Raw genomic sequence first — 21,356 nt, 5'->3', positions numbered from 1 at the left:
AAAGTAGAGCCCACTGCCATCTGGCATCTCCTTGTGCACTAAAAATTAGAATCTTTAAACTGGATTTAAAAGAAAAAACACAAAAAACCAAAAAGGTTCCCCTGGTCAGGCAACAGCATCTACTATACCGGAGGAAAATACAGCTTTTAGGTTCTGAACCATCAGTCTTCTGCCCAGCAAAATCTCACAGCCTTTGCACGACTTCCTCTGAGCGTCCAGACTCCTGGGCAGAAGACCTAGATCTTGACCCTCTGACCCTCCCTCCCTCTGCTTCTCTCTCCTACCTGTGAGAACTGCAGAACAGGTTCACTGTGAGAACGTGCAGCCCCACAGCTCACTGGCCTATGCGCCCTGCATGGCTCCCCTCCTTTCAACCAGGCCCTGCACCTAGCTACCATATGGCCACAATTCATTGTCACAGGCACAGCTCCAGGACTCCCGTCTCAGTTGGAGCTCTTCAACCATCAAACCCACACAGCAACACTGCTGGGTGTGTTTACTGAACTGGAACTTTAGAGAAATGTTTCTACCCAAGTCATACCTTGACAGGCTCAAGCCCAGAGACAAGACCAGTCATCTGAGGGACTAGGCTCATTAGAACCAAGGGACAGCATGAGACAGGAGGAACCAGGGGACAGGCCCACAAAGGGACACACATCTAGACACCACCAAAAGGAAGCACCAAGGGATACAGAAATTGGAGATTGGACATTTGCCCCAAAGTGATGGATTATCTCAGAGTCCGTTAACCAGCTCTAGAGAACAGGAGATTCATGAGACGCTGTCATCTAAGCCCCAGAGAAATGTCTACAATGGTCAAGACACTTAACAAATGCCAGGTAACAGCATTTAAAATTAAGGCTTAAAGTACTATTCCCATTTTAACAAACCTGAAAACTCTAGGCCAGTCAAAAGAAAAACATACTTTTCTTTGGATTTAATGACATTAGTTCTGGAACACAGCATTGAGATAGCCTAGTTTCAAAACCTAGATCCCCCCACTCATAAGCAGCATGGGCTTGGCACATTCTGACCTCAGTTTCCTTATCTATAAAATGAGTAGGAAAAGTATCTCCCTCACAGGAGAGTCATAAAGCTATAATATTTTATTACTTGTAAAGCAATCAGGATAGTCCCAGAACTGGCACATATAAAACAGTCAGAAATGTTAGCTGCACACACAATGAAGGAGACACAAGCCTCCACATGGAGTAACATACCTTAACTTTGGAGTTTTCTATCAAATGCCGAGCCATGGATTTTATCAGCACATCAAAGAAAAACCAAGAATACTGAAAGAAAAAGAAAAGAAATAAGTCCCCAGTGAGAAAAACAAATTAGTAGGTAAGAGGTGAACTCTCTTAGGCTGACAGCGGTATTAGTCAGAAGTAGCTATGACCCTGAAACACAACTGAACCTTTTGGCAAATCATCAGGCCCAAGAGGAGACTGGCAGGTGTTCTCTGCTTGGGCAAGTTCAACAGTAACCCATCCCACTGGGAAAGTGCTGGGCCCCTCAGCAAGAGGCACTGCTGGACTATCCACGCAGTCTTCCTCTGTGTGGAGCTCTTGCTTAGTGACACTCTAAATATATAATCTCTAAATCACTGGCCTCCACTGACAGAATATGACTTAAGAGCCAATGCAACTGTGAATGTGGTAATTCTTTGAAGCTCCTATCTGAATACACAATTAGCAAGGCTGCAATTGGAGAACTAATTTTGTTATCACTCTCTGTGTTGCCTAGGCTGGTCTCAAACTTGTGAGCTCAAGTGAGTTTCCTGCCTCAGCCTCCTGAGCAGCTGGGACTACAGGCTTATACTTCCATGCCTGGTGGTCCTTAACTTACTTACTTCTAAACTTATACATAAAAACATACAAAGTGTACATGTTAATGGAGTTCCACATAACATTCTGATATTTTTACATTGTGTAATATTTAAATATAGTTAAATCTATCTAGCTCTTCATCATTTTCATTTCTACAGTGAAAACTTTCAGAACTCCTCATTTTATCTTTTGAAATGTACAACACTTTATTGTTTTCTAGTCACCTACTGTGCAGTAGCACCCAGTAGTTGCTTCTATCTAACTGTAACTTAATACCCATTCATCAACCTTTCTCCATTAATCTGTTTAAATAAAGTGTTTCACTGGATATCTATCCTACGTACCTTTAGGAGTTTGTTGCTCGTGAGGAAATCGGCAGAAGGCTTGAGAATGGTGGTCATGGATTTAGTCAGCTCTTCATGCACTGTCTTATATTCAGAAGCAATATATGGCTCAGCCTTATAAGCATACTTGGAAGAAAAGAGAAAGAGACTTTACTGCTCTGGTTCTCCAGGTTGGGCTGAACACTGAGGCTCCAAAGAATGGAGATCAGGGACCAAAGTATAATTTCATGGGTGGGAGAGAGGAAGGCATGGAAACAAAGGTGGGAAGAGTGATTGTCATGTGACAGAAAGAGAGCGCCCAGGATGTCTTCAGGGAGCCCACTGGGTAAGAAAATCATCTGACTCAGTCAGATCAGTCACCATCTAGCTTGTAACTCCATCCATGAGAGGAACTTCAAGGGATGTGTCCTGCAACACTGGTAACTGATATCCTCAAGCATCCCAACTTTGTTTTTTAAACTATCACATGGCTGTAATCCACAAAGCAGACTTATTCTGAATAGAACACACATATCTGCCACTATGTATATATGTAATGTTGTACATAAATAAACAACCTGTTGATATTTGTCCTACTGACATCTCTTGCGGTCCTACAGAGTCAAGTCATTTGATTGTGGCCAGAATTAGCCTCTCTTGCTTAGGAGTAGCCATTTGCTGGAATTTTGTGTGGAAAAAAGAAAAATGAAGAAGACTAAATTTACCAGAGGCCTAGCCAAGAGCAACTTAAAATTCTTTAAACTTCTACATCATTTGAGTCACTTTACTTGTTCAAAGGATGAAATTAAATAAAGGAAGCAGTGGCTGCCTCTCTTCATACTTTCTCTTGTCCAGGTACAAGCTCCGGCAATAGGGATAGGATAGAAAGGATAGGTAGTAAGTTGGAAGTACATCCCTAAATAACAAGGCTTGTAAAGAAAAAAAAAAAGTTCTTAGAAGGAAAATTGGAGAGCCACAGATGTAAATAATCAGAACAGTTAGTTTTACATACCTTAACATATGACCTCAAGTGGCTCTCCAATCCTTCCTCATGGCACTGGGCAACCACGTGAATAATGACCCTACACACCACAGGAATGAATAAAGCAATGAATAGTAATGTGAAAATGGAAACATTTCATTATTATAGCAGTAGTAGTAGAACAATGATGATGCTACTGTCACTTAGGAAACAAGGAGACAAGGAATTAGACGGGGTCCCCATGTATGGGATCAAGACATTTCTTCAATAAATGTTCAGCACATACTAGCATCCCGGATATGCATGACTGTGCTCCAGATGTGGACAGACTGGAAGCGAAGAAAAGTATCCATCCATCCACCTCCCTTACCTAGTCACATTAACTGCGACTTCCTCCTGGGTGGCTCTGGTGAGGACTCGGAATAGCTGGTTTAGGATGGTGGGCAGGAAGGCGATCATCACATGGCCTTCCATTGCATGCAGACTCTACAGACAAGGAATGGTGAAGTTCACATTATTTTTTAAAACGTAAACCAGCCCAAAGTAATTTCTTAGTTTCACAGAAAGATGGAAGTACTCCCCCTAAAATGAATGGAAGGCTCAGGGGGTTGTAAAACGGCTCCCAGTGATGTCCATGTCTTAATCTTGAGAATCTGTGAATGTTACATGGCACAGGAGAATGCTAATCAGTTGGACTTAAACTAGGGATTATCCAGATGAGCCACTGTAATCACAAAAGTCCTTAAAACTAGAAAAGGAAAGCAAAAAAAGAGTCAGGGGAGCTGTGACAAAGGACAAATGTCACAGGTGCCATGCTGCTACTCTTGGATGGAGAAGGGGCCAGGAGCCATCATGTATAAAAAACCTCATTGTCTAATGTTTTTTAACATGTATATGTATGTTTGTTCCTTGCCTAAACCAAATCAATCTACCCTATTTTTCATATTTCTTACTTGGCCCCACACCCAGAAGGCCCGTAGCTAGTTAAGTTTTCCATTCCAAAATGCTTCCCCACAATTATGTTCAGTTGAAAGTCCCCCACATGAACTCTATTCTTGCTCTCACTGCTCAAGTGACTTCAGGAGCCTCTCTAACTCCTGCACCAAGCTGGGAATGGTTAGGTGTGTTATTTCTCTGATTTATCCTCCTAGCATGCATTCACCAAATTCACTTTATCTCCTACAGTGAACTATAATTCCTTAAAGGCGGAGGACTGCTATGGTTTGAGTATGTTCTTCCAAGAGCTGGTGTTGCAAATTTAATACCCAATTGCAACCGTGTTAGGAGGTGAGGTTTAACAAGTAGTGATCGGGCCATGAGGGTTCGGGCTGTATGAATGCATTAATGATGCTACTAGAGGGGTGGATTTGAAATGATGGGAGTGGATTCTTTATAAAAGGACAAGTTTGGCACTGTTTCGCTCTCTTTCTTCTCCTCTCCTCCACCCAACCTTGCCCTTCTGCCTTCCACTATGGGATCATCAGGAAGAAGACTCTCACCAGATGCTGGGACTAGGATCTTGGGCTTTCCCTCTAGAGTTGTGAGAAAATAAGTTTCTGTTCTTTGTGTAAATTACTGTCTTGGGTTTTCTGTTATGGGAGCACAAAATGGACTAAGACAAGGACTGTTCCTTCTGTGCTGACACTGCTTGATACCCACAGAGCACTCCACAGAAACCTGTCCCTAGTGAGTGGCTTTACATGCATGAGAAAAAATATGTTTGCATGGTCCAACTTTGAGAAGAGAATACATAGGATCAGTACAAAAGACAGGAGCAGTGCTAACTCTACTTCTTGCCTCTAACACTACATTGAAATCATCATTATGAAAGTACCTAGACGACAACATCCTTCCAGAAGGTTTTCTGGTTGGATGATTGATTATAGCATTGGGGATGGAACTTAGGACTACTACCAAGAAGGCAACTACTCTACCACTGAGTGACATCCCTGATACCTCACAGAAGTTTCCAAGGGCCAACAATAACACTCTTACTGAACAGAAAACCCAACCTACTCCAAACTCATTAAAAAGGGGCTATTAAGAAAGCCACAGATACCTTAAGGTATTTTACAAGTTCATTCCCTACAGCCTGAGCTCCAGATTCAGTTTTCTGACAGTACTGGAAAAAATTATGTAAATGCTGATCCTGGGGGAGGGAGAAGAAAAGTCTATTAGTATGCATATTATCAAGCATGCATAATTTTCTTTTAATACTAGGAAATTGGTCACATTAAAATAACAGCGATCCTCCAACAAAGAACTGCTGAAAAATATTACTTCTACTAGTCATTTATATTACTACAAATGAGCACGTTTTATGTACTTTCCTCAAATAAAGATCTGTAGGGTAAAAATATCCATATGACATAACAGGATTCTGTTTAACAAAAAAATACAACATGAGTCACAGAGCAATCACTGCTAATTTTTACAGAGTAGCACGCACCTGTGTATACACTGTAGAAACTAAATGAGTTGAAACTTTCAACAGTGGTTTTCCTCCATCGACCCATTTAATTTCTGGACCATAATGCTGAAAAAAATAGGCATAGAAAAAGTCCCAACAGATAAGTTATCTTAGCTTAATATGACCATCAGTGAGGGGCTGAGGGATTAAAGGCTCAAAGAGCTTTAGTGACGTGAGAGCTGTGCCTGGCTACAGCAGAAGTGCAGCCAACACTGACTTCTGCACACCTTCTTTCCTAAGTACAGTGTTTTCTGACTGGGTTTTTCTAAGTTATCTTTTCTCTTTAGTGGCAGGTGTGTGAGTTACTGTCCATTTAATAAGGAAAGGGTCCTATTTCACCAGTATTTTTACCAGACTGAGTTCAGGATTCTGAAAGAGACAGTACAAAGTACCAGACATAGCAAATAGGACATAGGTACTCTCCATATGGCCTAAAGGTCAATCATTTATGGATACTTTAACTTCTGAGCCCTTCATTTTAAGTTATGTTCAGACTAAGAATTCTACCTAAAGTTGTATGGTTTGCCTTTCTCTTGGAATACTTTATTATTTGTCCATAATATGGACAAATTTGCCATTATTTAAGTACTGAGATACATTAAAAGAACAGTTACCTAAGCATGTTACAAAACTGAAGTCTATAAAATTTAAGATAGCTAAAAAAATGTAAAGCCAACAGACTAATTAAAGGAACCTGAGGACACTAAGGTTTCATGAATCAGAATGAGCTACCATGAGAGTGAGGGATTTTAAAAAAATAGATTTACATTAAGCTGGAAGTGTAGTTTGTATAACCTTAAGAACTCAACTTTGAATATGACTACTTTGCAGAAATAGGTTTCTATCTTATCCAGTGTCTGCTTTGTTATTTTCCTTGTTCTCTTCTGAAGGAACTGGGATAACCAATCTTAAAATCCTATACCCTGCCCATCCCAAGCTCCTGGTATCCAAGGTAGCCAGATGGAAGATTAGCTGAAACAGGGATGTGCTGCTCATTAGTCACCACTCTTCCGTCCTTCAGGAGAGGAAGCCAGGAATAGCCAACTGTTGAAAACAAAAAACAAAAAAATTCACTGTAAGTATAACAAAAGCTAATACAAAATTGTCTGACTTTGATAACTAAATATCAATTAGAGTAACAAATTGTAAAAAGCTCTTGAATATGGTCTTTGAAGAGCATTTTCTACAATGTACTTTGGCCTCTTTGACTATAATTCTAAAATTTTATTTTATAAAAGCTTACATATATGCAACCCTGGGATGCTATTTTTGTGCTACGTAAAATTTAATTGAAATGTCTTTTCACAAAAAAATGCAAATCCAGGATCAAAATACAATTTAAGAATCTAATGTGTAAATTATCAAAAAAAAAAAATCAAAGGAATGATGAAACTCGCAACCTTGTGTTTCAACAACATCTTTCTTCTTTGTGCTTCCTTTACTTGAGTTGTCACAGCTGACATGGAAGAATGTGAACAACAAGTGGTGCTTTTCATGAAGCTGGGTGGGCAATTCTATTTTAATCTGCAGGAACACAAAAACCAACCTTTTCTTACATTCATAAAGATCAAAAATTTTTGGTAAAAACAGAGATATGTGTCACCAGATGCACGAATGTGAATTTCTTTTCCAACTGCTTTTAACATTTGCATTCAAAGACACTTGAGCTGTAAATTGTGCCTACAGAGAAATGAATCATGAATTCACTGATCAGAAACAGAAAAGGGTTGTTGGTTGTTTCATTGCTAAAAGTATCGGAAAACACATGACAGTAACTACTTTACCCACTTAACACAGCCTCAGCATATGAAAAAGTAGAGCAGAACACTGCAAAGTAGGATTCACATGGCAGTTTTACTGAACTAGTTGACCCTCACGTGGGTCCACTTACATGCAGGATTTTGTTTGTTTTTAATTTTTTTCATTAATTTTATTGGTACACTTTAGGTGTACAATATGCTGACATTCATTACTGAGAATTTGTACCTTTACATAATATATCTCAGTTCTTTGTTTTTGTTTTATGGTGCTGGATCCCGAGGCCATCCCCTCACAAATGCTAAATACACACTCTACCCCTGAGACTCGCAACAATTTAAAAACACTTGCAGACAAATTATAGCCTGGAAATACTAAAAAAAATTAGGAGAACGTTAGGTATTTCATCAATGCATAAAATATATGTATATAAAAACTGATTTTATCATTTAACAACCATAAAACACATACAAATCTATTATGAAAGTTAAAATTTATCAAAACTTGAGATACACTGAAGATTGTACATGGCACCATTCACAGTGAAGAAAAATGTAAACAAATATAAAGATGCAATATTGAATTACAACTATATAAAATCAACTGCAGTACATACTGCAATTTCATGGCCACCTCCTGTCACTACTGTGGTGTTGTTCACTATCTACTTAAAATGCTGCGTGATGCTCATCATCTCTACATGAGCAGTATCTCTCCAGTAAACTGTGCATAGCAGTAAAAAGTGATCTCTCATAGTTCTCAAGTATTTTACACCATATATTACACAAGACACAAAAATATGTGTTAATCCATTATTTATGTTACTGATAAGGCTTCCAGTGCAGCAGACTAATAGTTAAGTTTTTGGAGATCAAAAGTTAGACATGTATTTTTGACTGCTGGAAGGCATGTTGGTGCTCCGACCCCTGAGGTTGTTCAAGAGTCAACCGCATATTCAACTTTTATATAAGCAACCCCAAAGATTAAAAAAGGAAGATTCTCAGGTCCAACAAATACGAAATTCCTGCCAGAATATTAGTTGTGGTAGTAATGACTGATCTATCACTTTTTCTTTTCTGTATTACTTACATTTTCTAAGTATTAATTTTTTTTTTTTTTTTTTTTTTGGTACCGAAGATTGAACTCGGGACCTTGTGCCTGCGAGGCAGGAGACGGAACCACTGAGCTAAATCCCTGGCTAAGTTTTAATTTTTTTAACAATAAAGATGTTACTTCAATAATGGGAAAACCATGTAAAACAAATACTTGATTTAGGTCTATTGCTATAATTCCAGTGTGGTACATAGCTTCTCTTGAATTTTGCTATGTCAGACATATAACTTGATGTCTCCCTTAGAGCTGGTCAAACTGAGTCTTCTCTTGAGGACACCACTTACCTCATCATAAAATTCTGGGTTTTGGTGATGGTGTAAAACAGCAGCAAGGGCGCTTCTTGTGAACACTGGGCCTCCAGGTCTGCCATAAATGCACTAAAATAAGAGTTAACAAGGGGAAAACACCAGGGTTTCAGTAGTAGAGTAAGAAATGAAACTCAGATGTGCTGTAAAGAAAGTGGTGCTTCTCCGGGATAAACCTTGGGTAGACTTGCCCTGCCTATGAGACTCCAGGCCCACTAACTTTCAACTTTCGGGTCCAGGTCACCTGCAAGGGCATCTCTAGGCACACTTATCTGCTCCCCTTCCTACTCACCCATGCCTGGGTGACACTCTGCTTACTGTTCCCTTTCATGCTTTCACACTTTTGCTTAAACAATCCCTCTGTCCAAATAAGCTTTGCCTCTGTGTGCACCAAGCAATGCCATGTGCATTCTTTAAGAAGTTGTTAACTCCTTCTCTTGTGTCTTCTCAGCATTTTTATACACTGATTCTTCAGTTTTGTCCAAAAAACTACTTCAGTACTTTCTAGGTGCCAGGAGTTTCCCTCACAACTGTGTTTCTCACTGTAGTTTATTAAGGATAAATATTATATTCCTTTTTGCACCTTTGTCTCCTCCCCTTTTTAGAAAGATATTTTAACCTAGTAAAGAATTTGGACTCTGGAACTAGACTGCTTAGATTTAAGTCAAGTTCCCATATATGACCCTGAGCAATTTATTTAATTCTGTGCATTCATCTTCTCATCTAAAAAGATGTATCTAAATAATACCTAACTCAAAAGACTATTATGAGAATCAAAAGAATTAAGCACAAAAAAGAACAGTGCTTGGAATATGAGCAGCATTCAGTGAATGTTACCTACAATCTACTGCTATCATTTCTTTTCTACTACAACATACATTTAATAAAGATTATCTGCTGTGGATCTATTATTATTTCCATTACCAATATTATTCATATTACATAATTCTTAGCACCCACAATATACCTTTTTCAGAGTAGGTGCAAAATCAGTGTTTACTGAATTGAATATATATAGAAAATTTCATCCCTGAAGAGAATAATAAAAGATAGTTAGGACTAAGGACTTAGGTATTCAATAGTCTGTAAGATTCAGCATATGTGGTTGTACACATTAACATCATAGTTTTTTATTTGTTATCAATTACAATGCTTTAAAATTACCTTAGGTGTATAGCATCATCCAAGTGCACTTCTTCTAAAATGGAAAAATTAGAATACAGATAATTATAGTATACATAAAAAAAAACCCCACAAACCTTCAAGGGCTGAGAGTCTTCCTCATCTGAATCTTTGAATTCAATGCAAATTGCAATATTTCTGGCCTGTAGCAATGTTTAAAGAAACAGAAATAAGAAAAAAAATCAGGATATATAAATATGTATTTAGGAAGCAAAATCCGAAAGGAGAGTTTGATATCAAGAATGAACTGGCAACCTGCACACTCACCTTGGCAAAAGACTTTTGACTGTCATATTTCAAGTACTTAGGATAAACATAAAGGTGATTGTTGTAGATGGTGTAAGGCTGAGTGTGTTTTGGTATGCAGGGTACAAATTCCTCTACTTCAAATGTGATTGGAGTCTTAGTACAGGGTTCAAATTGCTTCGTGGGAATGTATGATGAATTAACATAATCTGAAAAGATATTTAAACAGTCCAAACTAAGAGAAAAACCAGCCAAGCAAAAGTTTTGTGTGCTTATTAAACAAAAAGAACACTTACTCGGGAAGTCTGAGGAAACATTATCAATTGTAATGTCTAGATTGCCTAAAATTACTGGGAGTTTAGCCATCTTCTCAGGTCTACAAACAAAAGAAGAGAAAAAGCAAACATTTATAAATTAGGTAAACTGCGAAACCTAAATCCTAGAGCAGCAGTTCTAAGAGAAGTGCATTCCAGTGTATGACACCCACAAGGGCAATTTTAAACTTCACAGTACCCACATGAAAAAAAAAAAGTAGAAACAGGTAAAATTAATTATAATACTACATTTTATTTAACCCAAATGATCCAAAATATTATCATTTTGGTATGTTATCAGTATAATAATATGCAAAAAAGTCTTCAAACCAGATGTGTATTTCACACTTGGAGCTCATCCTAATTCAGACTTTCTGTATTTCAAGCACTCAATAGCCAAGCAAGGCCTACAGCTACTGTGCTGCACAGCACAGGTTTACATAAAGAGTATCACCAAAAGAGTTAAAATTAAAGCATTTCTGAAGCACACCAGCCTCACCATAATTACATGGCTTATTTAGAATCATCAACATGCCCAACTAGACAGCATCTTGACTCCACTGGCTAGCAAAATGCTGAGTACAGAGCTGATGCTCAATGAAACTATCTGCATTTGGCCTGGCTCCATCCAACATAGGATCTCCTCTGATGTTCCTGACAAACACTGTTACCACTGCTACCTTTCTGGTGCCAAGGTAACTTCCAACACAGTCATTTCAATACCTGGCTGCACTTCCTCATAGCATGGTGAAATTGGCTTCTCTGAAACTTCTGCTCATCAAGGCGGCTGCTTATGTTCCTTAATCTTTCAAACACCTGTAGCTACCACACGTTCTGAAGTCCTCCATTCTCAGCACCTTTGTACCTTCCCCCAATGGCACTTCTCTTCTAAAAGAATGTGCCATTTAAATCTAGGTACCTAGACCTACACAGATTAGGCACGATGGTACAGTATGACCAGCTGGGGTGGGACAGCTATCTGGTACGAGCAGTAATTTATTTACTAATGCAGCCCAAAAGCCCTAACTTTTGGTAGACACGTACCTAGTGACCTACATTAAATTTATAATCACCTAAAACTCCTAAATCTGTTTTTACTTGCTTTTACTATCAAGCTACATCTCTCTGACCTGTGGTTATACAACTGTGTTTGGACCTCAGAATAGGGTTTTACATTTGCCTTGATGAAATTTTATCATCTTTTTTTTTTGGTACTGGGGATCGAACTCTGGACCTTGCGCTTGCAAGACAGGCGGTGGCACCACTGAGCTAAATCCCCAGCCTATCATCTTTTTGTTTGAGCCACTTTTAGTTGATCAAAATCCCCCTAAACTCAAGTTCTAATATCTGACATATTAGGTCTTCTCAGCAGCTTTATGTCATGAAGACATTTAATCAGCACATTATATTCTCCTAAGCATCATCAATGAAGATATTGCACGGACTATTGCTAAGAACGGGCTCTTTCTGAAATCCCCAGAGGCCCATTTACAAAGAGACACCAGCATATTAATCACTCCCCTTGGCATCTGATTATTCCCACAATTGAACTGCCCACTCAATACATAAACACTTCTCTGATTTGTCCAGAGGGTATCATGGTATATACCTATGGTACATTCTGCTGAGGGCTTTGCATTCCTCTACTGCACCAGCTGAGCAACCCAAATTAAGAGAGGAGAAACGTGATTAGGATGACTAGTTCATCATAATGTGACCTATTCCTAGAAAACAGAATGCATCTGGATGGTTCTTCATAAGCCACCTGAGAAATCATTTCTTTGTTTTTTAAAAAAATATATATTTATTGGTACATTTTAGGTATACAATACATTTACATTTATCATTGGGTGTTTGTACCTGAACATGATGTATCTTAGTTCTTATTTTTTTCCCCATTACCTATGTGCCCTTCACCCCCACCACCCTTCCCTATTTACACAGACTTTGTTTTCTTTTTTTTTCTTTCTCATACTTTTTCCTTTCCTTTCTTCCCTTTCCCAAAATCAATCTTAATGACTGTAATGATTAATTTTATGTGTCAGTTTGACTGGGTCACACGATGCCCAGAAGTCTGATTAAACATCTATTGGGGTATCTGTGAGAGTGTTTCCAGAAGAGATTAGCTTTGGAATTGCTGAACTGGGAAAAGCAGATGGTCCTTATCAATGAGGTGGACCTCCTTCAACGGCTGAGGGCTGGAGTAGAACTCAAAGGTAAGCAGAATTGGATTCACCCTTCCCTTGCCTGACTGCATAGGCTGAGACAGCCATCTTCTGCCTTCATAGTTCTGGTCCTCAGGCCTTCAGATCCAGACTAGAATATTCATACCACTAGTTTTCCATTTCTTAAGACTTTGAACTATATCACTGACTTTCCTAGTTCTCCAGCTTCTAGACTGTAGGACTTCTCAGGCTCCGTAATCATGTAAGCCAATATTTCATTTTAAACCTTCTCATCTCTGTGTGTGTGTGTGTGTGTGTGTGTGTGTGTGTGTATGTGTACATGTGTGCACTACTGATTTTGTTTCTCAGGAGGGTTGTGAGCAAGACAATTTTCTGATCAGAGTGTTTCCAGAATTAGTTTTGACTGGCAAAGCAAAAGTAAAAAACTTGTTTTGCTGCACTTGCTTGGGTAACATATGCATTGGATTTGACCAAATACTGTATTCTCTGCTTGAGTGTCTGGAAGAGCCAGTGTATTGCATTTGAAATGGAGAAAAATGCCATTTCCTTGTTCTGTTCCTTCCTTTCTCCTTTTATTGAGTACCGATCACAAGCCAGGCACTAAAATGACACTGAGTATGTTATGGCAAGCAAACATTGACATGGCTCCTGCTACTGGAAAGCTTGCATTCTGAAGAATTATTTGACACATGAAGAAATGCCCACATAAATAAAAATGTCTCTTACACTTAAAGAATGCAACTGGGGATGGTGGAGGTGTTATGAGAAAGAATAACAGCAGGGTCTGACTAGTATGGAGCTGGTAGTTAAGGAAGGGTTGATGAAAACGTTTTATTTGCGGTGAGAGATAAATCATTTCTTTTAGAGCATTGCAAGTAACATCAAAGCTCAGTAGACAACGTATTCAGCTTTTGGTTTTACTTTCATTGTTTAAAAGTTCCTATCTCAGGGCAGGGGATTTAGCTCAGTGGTTCCATGGCCTGCCTCAAAAGCACAAGGTCCCAAGTTCGATCCCCGGTACCAAAAAAAAAAAGTTCCTATCTCTTGTTTCTAACATTCCACTTACATTAATGTTATCTATTAAGCAGTCTCACATGTAACTTTTTGGTGTATCTCAGAATCTTGTTTGTCTGAATCAGGACTTCCCTAAAGATCCTAAATTTTTGCTTCCTTACTACCAGAAACTGTGTTGAATTGATCTATCTTGCTCCATCCCCAGCTCTAAGTTGCAAAATCTCTTTCTCTCAGGGTCTTTCATTTTCACTTGCCTTCTGTTTACACTAGAGTTTAAACGAGGAATTCACTGAAATCCTGAGAGATATAATGGTCAGGAAGGCAAGTCTATTTCTCATACATTCTGCCTTTGGTTAAGATTCTGTCCAAGAGACCTCCAGATACAGCCCAGCATAACCCTACATTTTGCCTCTGGGCCCACTGGCAGGAGGAGGGTCAGTAGTGTTCTCGACAGTCAATTCCTGTGAACTTCAACTGCCTCCCACGGACTGTGCACTTCCTTTACACAAAGCTCTTTAGAGGAATTAATCCTCAGTTGTGTGAGCTTCTATGCAGGCACACATTCTCTTGAGATGAAATTCTTTGCTTCATCTCTTCATTTGACCAATTTAATACTGTAATGTCTCATAAGTACCAAATTCCACAAAACTACAGAAAAAATTGTAAAGTTGTGCCTGCTTCTGAGTTAGAAATAATGTTTATTACATATAAACACATTTTACATTTTTGAGAGAGGTGGACTTCTAAGTAAACTAATTTTAATTAAATAACCTTGGCTGGAAATCTTTCTACAATGCATATGTACTCCCGTGTCTAGCTATATGTTTTATTCTTTTCTTCTCTCTGCTGAGACATTTTTCTTCTAGTTGCTGCTTTTACAGATGCATTATTTCCAAGCAGAGACCTGAGCTAAGTTCTGTACCATATAGGCTGTGAAAGCTATTCTACCAGCTTTAAGTTTTCAAAAACATAACCTTAAACCTATTTCAGAAGTTTATGGTTTCTGCTGGACCTTGCTTATTAAAGTCAAAACCTCATACACAACAGAATTCAACTACCTTTTCTACATGCATTTCCACACTCCTATTATGCGTGTCTGTGTTACACACAGTGAATTCTCTCATTACTGGGGTCTGACTTGGGCTTTTTGTTTTTAATGCTACGAAGTATGTATACTTTATGCAAAATTCATAAAATAATACTGACACAACACCCATCTTAAATTGCATCAATTAGGTAAGTGTGAGATCAATTAGGTAAGTGTAATGATGTCTGGCATCCAGACACTACTCTCTGTATGTACCTAGGAGGCTCAAACTTTCCTTCAGAAAATTTTTCTTCTCCCACCGCCCACACATTCCTGCTGACCCAACAACTTCCACAGAGGGAAGGGGAACAGTACAAACTGGCAGTCATCCTTTTCTCCACACTTGGGGTCCTTCCTTGTGTATGTCTGCAGCCTGGGCCTTCTTTCTTTACTCCCTAGATTAAAAAGATTAACTGGCAATACAGGAATGCTTGGGTCTGCTATAGTGGTAAATATAAATTTTGTAAAAGGAAATATTCCTTAAAAATCTTTGGTGTCACAAAAAAAATAAACTTAAATATGATTGAAAGAAATTTGATATATTTTTGGTTAAACAAAAATAATTGAACTTATTCCATGAGAAAATCCAATAAATATTTATCAAATGCTTCAGATAAGCTACAATGTGCACTATACTCAGCCCCACAGGTACAACATAAATATGATTCCAGTCTTCAAAACTCAGTAGACAGTGCCAACTACTTATGGCCTATGATGATAATTAGTGTCACAGAGTGGGTATAAACCTCTATCAGAAGGCAGAGTGTCTGCATCTACTGAAAAGTAATAAAGGAATGACAGCACAATCCATAGTGGCAAAATGGTACTCTTAAACATCTTTTCATTTATTCCCAAGGACAGTCCTAGGAGGGAGGGACCATTACTATCCATCCTTAAAAAGAAGACTCGGGCAGAGAAGCCAAGGAACCTGCCTAGCATGGAAATGAGCTACAGACTGGGCTCTGAAACATGAAAAAGGGGGATGTGTTGTTTGATGTCTATGTATTGCCTGACAGGGTAGGAAGGGAACACAATTTGGTCAGAGGGAAGAGCATGGTGAAGTCAACATCCACAATGTGTTTAAAGAAAGTCAAGTGGCCACACCTGGCTTGTGTTCAGTGTAATTAGAGCAAGAATGTAAAATTTGGATGCAAAGAAAATAAGCAAACAAACAAACACAGATGTATATGCAAAGACCCTAATAGTATTATTACTTAAACTACCAATGTAGTAGCACATAAAAAGACACATTTTAAAGAAAATAGTCTTTAAATAGAAAATATTTTGCCTTCATGCCTTCATATTTCCTGCAGAAGTTAGAAAAGGTACCACTGTGAGCAAACCTAAGGTAAAACACCAAGTCTCTCTTCTTATGTTAAGTATCTGTTGGAGCATATACACCAGTGCTACTGCCTACCTGACAGAACCACTTTCTTACTACACCTGGGACACGCCCCCAGGAAATCACTGCAAGGGAGAAGGGAAGAATGGCTTGTCAGCCTTGGCAGAAATTTTGGAAAGACTAGGGCAGCTTTGGAAAATTTTTCTCATATATTATAAAATCACAGCAGCAGAAACAATAGTTTTTGGACTGAAACTAATGCTCAGGTGACTGATGGGAAATTCTTTGCTCTAAAAAAATGAAGAGGAGATAAAAAGAGCAATGCTAAGGTCAGAAAAGAAAAAGAAACAAATCTTCTACTTCCCTAACTCTACAGTACTGTGAACAGTACAGGGAGTAGATGTCAATGTTGCTTGAATCCTTATGAGAACAGTGTCCCTAGTGCTACTGCGTCTTTTAGCTGTCAGCTGGAACACTCTTGGCAATAAATCCATCCTGCCAGCACAGGCATGGGGTGTGATGTGAGAGAGCCCACACACTGTGTCTCCCTGTGTTCTGGACCACTGAAGGTTGCGCTCTTTGCTGTCAGGCTGTGAAGTCCCACTCCCCTGTCTGTGATCAGGGCTACCCCCAAAGACCTGTCCTGATGGGAAGCTGGAACTAAGCAACCCAGTGAGTAACTTCCGAAAAGGGCTCCAACCTCTGTCACATATGAAAATCTTCATTATTTTCCCGGAATATAAAAGTAAACATTTGTTTTAAAAAAGTAACAGAATGCTATAAAGTAGAAAATGAAAACCATCCATAAACCCATCCTTCAGAGATGTCCATGATTAATATTTTGGTATATATCCTACATGACTATTTTTATGCCTGTCCATCTTTCCTGCTAGCTATGTGCCTAGCCATTTTTATTTGTGCAAATTTTTTTTTGGTACCGGGGATCGAACTCAGGACCTTGTGCCTGCGAGGCTGGCGGTGGAACCACTAAGGTAAATCCCCGGCCCCTCCATTTTTTATTTGTATACAAAAAGAAATATATAAAACAGTTTCTTCTTTAAAATAAGGCCACAGAGATAGTTTTTTCCTCCTTAACACCTTTCTAAATTCATACAGATTCGACATCAGGATTATTATGAGGTGCATGGGCCAGGTGTGGTGGTACATGCCTATAATCCCAGCACTCAGGAGGCTGAGGCAGGAGGATCACCATGAGTTCAAGGCCAGCCTCAACAACATAGTGAAACCTTGTCTCAAAAAACAAAACAAAACAAAAAAAACAAAAAAAAAAAGAGCTGCATGGTAATCTATTGAGATATATTTAACTAAATGTAGCTAATTTTTCAAAGTATTATCTTGTTATTTATAAGGAAGGCTGAAGGTTTACTGGAACTCAAGTTAAAAATGACAACTGCACGTCTGTAATCCCAGCACTGGGGAGGCCTGAAGCAGGAGGATTGCTGCTAGGTCAAGGCCAGCCTGGGCTACACAGTGAGCTCAAGGATAGCCTGAACTACAGAGCAAGATCCCGTCTCAAAAAAAAAAGACAATTACTACTGTATGACAATACACTATGTATGATACATTAACCACTATCAGTAAGGAAAGATTTTATAAATATGCTGTGGCTCTTATTTGTAGTTCTAAAAATTAGAAACATGCTAAAGGTCCAAAAATGAGGTAAAGAGTTAATCTATGGCCTGCCTGCCCAATGGCATATCATAATGTTCAGTAATGAGCTTTAAAAATGAGGTTTACAAAAATGTTTTACACCTTCAGAAAAGACCTGTTATTATGCAAGGAAATGTTACACAGTTAGCATGACCTAACTACACTGAGTACTTCCATGAAAGCTAAAAGTAGAGGTAAGCCATTTTTCTTCCTCTTCCTCTTCTGTATTTCCCAAAACTTCTGTAATGAACGTGTATTTATAAATGTAAGAACCGCTACCATTTAAATATAAAAATAAGTGTTGTTCTTTTAGTTTTCCAAGAATTGTAGCACATTCACAGGGATCCAAGTGTACTCTCTCAGCAAGCCCTTCGTCCTGTCCAAGGAATACTACTGCCAAATGGTTTCAGCAACCAGAGGCTGCTGGTGTAGGAAGCCACAGAGGCTAATACAGCACCCTCATCTTTCACTGCCTCATTTATCCCTGCTTCAATGACCTAAATGAGCAGGGGACAGGTTCTTCAGAATCAAGCCAGCTAATACACAGTCCTGTTGCAGAATTGGGAAACTTTATTCATACAGGGAAGTAAACTAGCTTAGAAATAGCAAGTTAAGGCTGTACTTCTAATTAAAACCCCAAATAAGGAAAAGATTGAGATTCAAAAACTGTGCAATCACATAATCAAAGAGACCTTGAGAATCCTTCATCAGTTTAAAAAGGATCCTTGTTCCATCTAAGATTTCCTCCCTTTTCTGTTTAAAAATTCTTGACAAAGAGATTCCACATCACTGAAGGCTAAAGCTGCCTATTGACACAGCCATGTTTAGATTCTTCTTCCTCTTTTTTTAAAATCTGGCCAGATAAGACTCCAAATTTTGGTTCTTTTGTTTCAAAACTGCCTTGGCTGTTCTTGGCCCTCTTTCCATATTAATTTTAAGATCATCTTATCAACCAAGCTGGTATATGTTGATATTTTATTTTTTACATTAAAAAAGTAAGACTGAAAAGTGCTGATGGCATTGAAAAAACAGCACCTAGATCTTGGAGATGTCTTTCATGTTGTCTTCTGAGTCTTCAGCTCTAGTCTCAGAAAAACAGCCCCTATAACCCATCTCCCCAGCAAAGGACATCAAGTTCATAGGTTCAGAAGTGAACTCATTAGGATGGAGCTGTTACAGTGCACAGTAGTTAAAACCACACACCCTCAGGCCATACAGACTTCCACCCACTTACAGCTGTATGAGACATTAGAGCATTACTTTATCTCTTCTCAGAGCATTACTTTATCTCTTCTCGCTGTTATAGACTGAAATGTGTCCTTCAAAAAGATAGGGTGAAACCCTAATCCTCAGTACCTATGAGTGGGACCTTATTTGGAACCAGGGTCTTTGAAGATGTAATAATTAGATGAGGTCACTCTGGTTGGCCCTGATCCAGTACGACTGGTGTTCTATAAGAAGGAAATTTAGACAGCAGGAATGGTACAATGAGTCAGTTTATCTAGAGTCAGAAACCTAGAAATTGTCTATCTTAGATATCTATCCATATCTCCCTTCTTCCACTCTAACATCCAATCAGGAAGCCACACCCAGAACTATACCTATCTGCTGTGATTTGAACTAGCCCCTCCTTCCTATTTCCTCTTGCAGGGGCATTGCCTGCTGCTGTCTCATCTCTTGACAGAGCTCCCTTAACTGTCTCCTTACTCACTAGACTCATCTCTGTCCCCAACCCACCCCTCATAGCACCACCCAAAACATCTGGTACAGAATTCAAATCAACCAGGTTACTCTGCTAATTGTGAACCCTTTCTTCCTTCCCCAGAACTTGAGAAAATGTTCTGTGTCCACTCCCCCATCCCTTGTGACATATGAATTAAACAACTGTATGACTGCTAGCTACCCTGTCGTATCCCATCCCCACTCTGTATCTCTCAGGTGTGGAAACATGTAAGACCTTGAAACTCACTTCCGAAAGTCTGCAAGTAACTTGAGCATGTCGTCATTTGATAGCTTATTGCCGTCTTGCCTGTAGACGGCAGAAAACCTGGCATTTTTGTCAAGGTTTCCAGCTGTATCTTTAAATAACGTCCTGAAATAGCAAAGCAACATTTTAAAACTGAGTTTCCAAAAGACCAAAACAAATCCATCATTTAACTCTGGTTTCTATGCAGAGACTAATTATTATTCCATTGGCTCTGGCCAACAGAAATCTCATTATCTAAAAATGTGGGAAAATATTAATGAGGATGAACACAACTAACTCAATTTACACAGAAAATAGTTCTATCAAACATGTTTGTGCTGAGAAACAATATACACATTCAGACGCTTAAGAAGTAAAAAGCACAGATGGAGGCCACTGCAGCCCCCTGGGGTCACCACGCATTCTCGGCTGGTGCCAGGTGGTGGGACCTGGGATCTCTCTGCAGCAAACCTGCCCACCCTGCCAGTGGTAGATGGCTGCTCTCTGACCAGCATCTTTCCTCTCTGCCTCTGCTAAATGATTTTCAGACTTGAGGCTTGTTTACCTTCAATTTCACATATTCAAATCTTCTTTGACTCTGGATAACAAACAGAATAAGCCTATTAAACTACATATCTATCTATCTATCTATCTATCTATCTATCTATCTATCTATACCTATACGAATGCTATAAAGGACATTCCACTTACCTTGCTGCCCAAGCAAAGGGCATTCTGTACTGTCCTAGTCTTTGGCATGCCTGCTTGGCATTCTTCAGCACCTTCTGAGCAACCTGAAAGACATCAGAATACAGCTGTGAGAAATTGCATCCCCTGGACAGTTGAATTAAGATTTAAAGAGCCATCACTACACATTCATTCAATAAGCTCTCGCCACAGCATCAACTGCATGGAAAAATCCAGCACTGACTGGCTGGATTCATATTCAGTGCAGACTTCTTTATTTAAAGTATTATTTGAGAAAGATTCGTAAAAAATATAGACTGAGCATTGTTTCCAAAATACATGTCTTTTCTTTGGACTATGAATGTAACAAACATGCTATTTAACAGACTTACACTTCTTTTTTGACTAAGGGGTACTTTAATTGTAAACCCACTGAGTTATTAGTAATTCTAATATTTGATATCCATGCCAAAATATAACATATTGCCAGAATTCAAATGAGAACACTAACAAACGCACTAAGCACAATACTTAAAGTGTACTAGTTTGTGCACTTGAGAGGATATTTATCCATAGCTACTTAGTTTTGAATTGCCATAATTTGCTACTTCCTAATGATCAATTTTTTTGTTGTTGTGAGTTGACTGATTAACTATAGTACACAACAAAGTATATTTGCTTTTGTCCAAAAAACATGTTTTTATGGCAGGTCTATTACTAATCAACTATGCCTCTACTACTAAAGCAGATGACAATGAATTTCTTCAAATCTGCCTATACTGTGATAGTGCCCTGTTAGCCTGATTGAGTCAGATAGTGCTAAATACCTTATGCTACCTGATAACATCAAAGTCAAATGGATTTTGCGCTTTGCCAAGTTG

At 38.9% G+C, this 21,356-nt stretch overlaps 1 protein-coding gene across 25 annotated transcripts in view; it reads right to left on the bottom strand.

The window, feature by feature from the left end:
• Dock9 (dedicator of cytokinesis 9) overlaps positions 1 to 21,356 on the bottom strand; it is a 239,728-nt gene that overhangs the window by 94,725 nt on the left and 123,647 nt on the right. For all 25 annotated transcript variants that reach the window (XM_087193042.1, XM_087193049.1, XM_087193052.1 and 22 more), the window contains 14 exons: positions 20,500 to 20,582; positions 19,792 to 19,914; positions 10,505 to 10,584; positions 10,230 to 10,417; positions 10,040 to 10,105; positions 8,760 to 8,852; positions 7,005 to 7,128; positions 6,527 to 6,648; positions 5,584 to 5,670; positions 5,194 to 5,283; positions 3,505 to 3,620; positions 3,165 to 3,234; positions 2,174 to 2,299; positions 1,221 to 1,292 (listed from right to left, as the gene is read on the bottom strand). In XM_087193042.1, coding sequence (XP_087049168.1) covers positions 1,221 to 1,292; positions 2,174 to 2,299; positions 3,165 to 3,234; positions 3,505 to 3,620; positions 5,194 to 5,283; positions 5,584 to 5,670; positions 6,527 to 6,648; positions 7,005 to 7,128; positions 8,760 to 8,852; positions 10,040 to 10,105; positions 10,230 to 10,417; positions 10,505 to 10,584; positions 19,792 to 19,914; positions 20,500 to 20,582 — 1,440 coding nt within the window. The remainder of the gene's footprint in view (positions 1 to 1,220; positions 1,293 to 2,173; positions 2,300 to 3,164; positions 3,235 to 3,504; positions 3,621 to 5,193; positions 5,284 to 5,583; positions 5,671 to 6,526; positions 6,649 to 7,004; positions 7,129 to 8,759; positions 8,853 to 10,039; positions 10,106 to 10,229; positions 10,418 to 10,504; positions 10,585 to 19,791; positions 19,915 to 20,499; positions 20,583 to 21,356) is intronic.

The sequence above is a fragment of the Heterocephalus glaber genome, unplaced genomic scaffold (assembly GCF_053883595.1).
Source record: "Heterocephalus glaber isolate CG9 unplaced genomic scaffold, H.glaber_assembly_v1.0 deba00001578, whole genome shotgun sequence".
Taxonomy (NCBI): domain Eukaryota; kingdom Metazoa; phylum Chordata; class Mammalia; order Rodentia; family Bathyergidae; genus Heterocephalus; species Heterocephalus glaber.
The sequence above is the reverse complement of the archived record's forward strand: the minus strand, read 5'-3'. Positions and strand labels throughout refer to the sequence as shown.